General features: G+C 42.0%; 1 protein-coding gene across 1 annotated transcript; it reads left to right on the top strand.

The window, feature by feature from the left end:
* The first annotated feature begins 266 nt into the window (after positions 1–266).
* Positions 267–2,767, top strand: PRLH (prolactin releasing hormone). Its single transcript, XM_009574599.1, has 2 exons — positions 267–516; positions 2,179–2,767. Exons 1-2 carry the CDS (start codon positions 267–269, stop codon positions 2,355–2,357), a joined length of 429 nt encoding a protein of 142 aa, XP_009572894.1. The 3' UTR covers positions 2,358–2,767.
* The last annotated feature ends 1,728 nt before the right edge of the window (positions 2,768–4,495 follow it).

Raw genomic sequence — 4,495 nt, 5'->3', positions numbered from 1 at the left:
GCTAAAACACACTTCGGTGGCTAACGCCCATGGTCATGCAGAGGGCCACACAGAAAGTCAGCGGCAAGCTCAGGGCCAGGACTCGCGTGCCCTGTGAAGCCGTGCCAGGGGCTTTCACTGTTGGTGAGAAAACACGCAAGTTGCGAGACTTGCCTCAGTAGATGGCTCACTGCATAGCCTTTGCCTTCAAACAGAAATACCCAGGACACCACCAGCATCAGTGTTTCACAGAACTCGGTCATGAAATGGCTCTGATGGATAGGAACATGCTGTTACAGTTGACACCTTCCTTCACCTTGACAGCTTTAACTCCTATGTGTTCCCCATGTTCACTTTTCTCCTCACAGCCTTCCTACCACTGCTCCATCATGTGGTATCCGGTCTCGTGGACACCACGTGCCCAGTGGTCACCCAAGCACTTAAAGCTGGTCACTGTCTATGTGCTGGTGCTCTTGGTATCGCTCAGCTTTGCTTCAGGACAGAGCAGGCCATTTAAACATCAGATAGACAACAGAAGTAAGTATGAGTCTCACCTGACGTAATGTGATGGACTCCCATATGGTGACCCCGCGGTCTCTGGTGCATTGAGGGATCAGGGTGGGGCTGTCAGGCAAAGTTCAGCAGCAAATCCATGTGGGTGGTTCTATGGTAAAATGGGCGTGTGGGGTCCTGTACTTCCATTTACACTTGTAAAAGCATATACAGAACTTAATCTCCTTCCCACAGCCTTTAATTAGCCAAGGGAAATAGTGTAATTTTTGATAAATACCAGAGGAGACACTAATGTACAAAAGACTGACAAAGAAAATGTAAGGTATTCAAGTATACATTGAATATTTAAGCATCAAATTTTGGGCTGTGTTCTGTAGACCTGGGGTAGTTCACAACTACTTCTATAGAGTAGAAGAAAGCAAGGGCCAGAAGCTTAAGTTCGCTTTACAGATATCTTCATTTCTGTCTGGAACCACGAGTTCTCTGAAAGGCAAAAGACAAGTAGTTGAAGTGACGCCATTCAGACACTGTGAGGAACCGAGGCTGGCCAGGTGAGGGACAATACCGTATGTCCCAAGTAAAAGCTAACACACAGCCCAAAAGATTTTTGAGAAAATCTTTATCAGGAAATCTCATCTTCCCCCAAGGAGCAAAGGCTGATAATTTTATGCGGAGTGGGAGAGAGGTGGGTGTGGGAGGTAAGGCGCGTGGGTTCTCAGTGGGTCACCTTTCCCCTTTCAAAGAGAACTAGGGATGTGCAAAGCCTCAGTTTTTAGGTACCCGGGTGAAACAATGAAATTACTTAGGTTTTGGTGGGCAGGAGGGGTGTTAAATACTGAGTGGAAAGACTTACAAGATGTATTTATGGAGAAATTCACAGCCAAAGTGGATTTTTTCTCTGTTCAAGCATCAAAATGCACAGGGGAAAATCCTGCTGCCTTGCCCGAGATTTTCATATAACTTGGATGATATATAATGCACTTAAATTGAAATTTATTCCTATTCCTGACATTCATCCAGCTTTGGAATGATTTGGTATTTCCTTGGGGTGGCATCATCTCCAGCACTTTGTAGATTTTCCCTGTTGCTATATCTTAGTCTTTTAATACAACTATACCCCTCTCCACACTTGCTCTAAAACTAGACTAGACTATAAAAATAAGTCAAGTATGAATGTACTTCAGATGCATTAAAAGAAAAAAAGTCATCCATGAAAACAACTTCCTAAGTGAACAAGAATTAGCCTTTTATGTTTACCTCTCACGTAGCAACCCCCTCTGCAATCCAGTGGATTTGTTAGCCTGTAGAGATACCGTACCTGGCGCATGCAGCAGAAATGGAGGCTGGACAGTAGGACCTTCAGGACTTTAGCTAAGAGAGGACAGTTTAAAAGTGGTGGTACAGGAAGCTACTATGGTCTTTCTGGACGTAGGCTGTCCTGTAACCTCTTCCAGGGTTCAGGTCAGTTTTAAAGCACGCTGTGCCCTCCTGAATTGATCGGTACTTTTCCTTACGTTCGAATTGCAGGTTGCAGCCCAGATGGATGAAAATTAATTTTGCATCTGAACCCTCTTCCTTTGGGCTCTACACATGGCAGGTGACCCCGTCTAACACCCTCAAGATGTTCAGGAAATGCTACCTTTAAGTACAGTGGTAAGATGCTTCACTGACTGCTTTGAATTCCAGGTCCTGAGATCGATCCTTTTTGGTATGTGGGCCGTGGCGTTCGCCCCATCGGTCGGTTCGGGAAGAGGCAGCTGAGAAGCAGCCGTGGCAGCCTGAGGCCTGTGAGCAGGCACCTGGATTTCATCTTGAACGCTTTGTGGGAGCAAAAAGTGTCAGACACCGAAGACAATGACTGGTGATCCCCGTTCCCCGAGGCGGTGACCCAACCTCTGCTCTTTGAATTGCACCCTCCCCTGCACCTCAGACCTCCAGTTCTGCTTTTGCCTAGCAATCCCACGCTGCTCTTCTTTCTGGTCCTTGTGCAAGTTCCTTCAAAAAGAAACATATTCAGGGTGCAGGTAAAAGACAATGCATGGACACTAGCACCAAGTGCAACCATAGCTTTTAAAAATGTTTCTTGGTCTTACACCCCCACCAATCCCTTGATGCTGTTTGCTGTAATGTTAGGTTTATCCAAAAACCACACAGCTTTTGTGCTGGGATTTAAACTCTGCAGTGCTAGGCGTATCATGAAGCCTTCCTGTCACATTTCAAAGTCAATGGCTGTTGATATGTAAAAATAAAAAGCAATGGTTGGAAGAAAGAAAAAAGGCTCTCACTAGTTTTTAATGTACTTGCGTTAGTGGCATGAAATGCTGGTGCTCTGGGTGTAGTTTTTATACAGGTTGTTAACATTCACTCGTAGGAATGTAGCCCTGAACTACCCACAGCCTCTTTATGATTCTTCCTGCACTGCTGGAGAGATATATTAATGAACAAAAAGGAGCTCCTATCAAAGATAAGTATTTCTCCCTGCTGAAGAAAAAAACAAAGAAATTGGCGAATTAAACTCTTCAGAGTCGTTTTGTGCCTACTGCATGTAATCATGCACTGTTATCCAAAAGGGGCAAGGGCCTAAACTAGCTGATGCCCTTTAAAACAACGTACTTGTTTGGAAGTACATTATCTGATCAAGCTAAAGTCACTCTTAGAGGATCACAAGCAGCGTATCATCTACTACATTAGTCCACATCAATAAGCCTGGGGTTGTGGCTCAATACTTATGTTTGCCATGGTAATTAACTTTGTTATATTCATTTTATAAGAAGTCTTATTTACAATATGTTTAATCTTGATTAATAACTATTACCAGCAATAATATTCAAATACAGTTTAATCTATGGCTTATATTCAAAAAAGATAGTTTACAATTTAGCTAATGACTGACGGTTAAATCCAGGCTATGAATCGTTCTGCAAAAGACAAATTAGAATGAACTTGCACTTCTAGTTGTGCTTTGTTAGAATGACTACTAAAATTTCATAGTGGTTGAATTAATCATTGCAGATAACTTAACCCTTTCTTCTCTTTGTGAATGGTCTGTCAGCAAGGAGTGGATTTTTATTATAATAAGGTAGTTACTGCTATTTATAATACAACACATAGCACCCAAAGTGTTACTTAAAACATGCGAGTTTAAATGAATGCTCTCATGGTGGAGAAAATACGCTGATAAAGAAATATTTTGATCAGCATTCATCGCATGTGACTTTGGGAATACTAGACTAAGATTATCAGCAGGGCTCTTGCTCAGTTTGTCATTTTGTAGCGAACCCAGTGAGAGTTACAGAAATTCTGCCTGAGAAATTCTGTCCGAGATGGTATCTTGCCCGACAGACTCAACAGGGGAAGACGAACCATCAGATGTTCCTAACGGGATCCCTCCCACCCCAGCCCCAGTGGAAAAAATCTGAACCGAGTGCCTTAACCTGTGTTCCTCCGCTCAGCTAACCGAGGCAATTCTGCGGAGCTGCAGGTCTCCCGGGTTTAACGGGGGACGGGTCATTTGTGGACAGGCAGTATCCGAGCCCTGTGTGCGGCAGCGTGTTCTGCACGCTTCCTGGGCGAAGTGCACATAAATCCAAACAACAGAGAAGAACTTTTGGTTTTTCTTTATGAATCAAGTCCTTGAAAAGGCATTCTTTTCATAAATTGCTTTTACTCTTTTATAATTTCTCTTGACAATAATTCTCAGTGAGTATGCAGATAACAACAACAAGGCAAGCTTAATATTTACTCAGACTTAATCAAATAGATCATATAGTCTTCATTTTACCCATTAAAATATTTTCATTTATAAAAATTAATCTGAATATAAATATTAACACTAAAGATTGAAATCACTTGATGACAAAATAATTCTTTGTGTGCTATAACATATGCTTTTATGATTTTTTTAAAACAGTAAATTATATCTTTGCACGTATTTGGCACAATAAACATTTATAAAAATTCAAATGCCTTATAGCAGGTGGAATTTTTTTTATCTTTTTTTTTT

The sequence above is a fragment of the Fulmarus glacialis genome, unplaced genomic scaffold, assembly GCF_000690835.1.
Source record: "Fulmarus glacialis isolate BGI_N327 unplaced genomic scaffold, ASM69083v1 scaffold2003, whole genome shotgun sequence".
Classification (NCBI taxonomy): Eukaryota; Metazoa; Chordata; class Aves; order Procellariiformes; family Procellariidae; genus Fulmarus; species Fulmarus glacialis.
The sequence above is the reverse complement of the archived record's forward strand: the minus strand, read 5'-3'. Positions and strand labels throughout refer to the sequence as shown.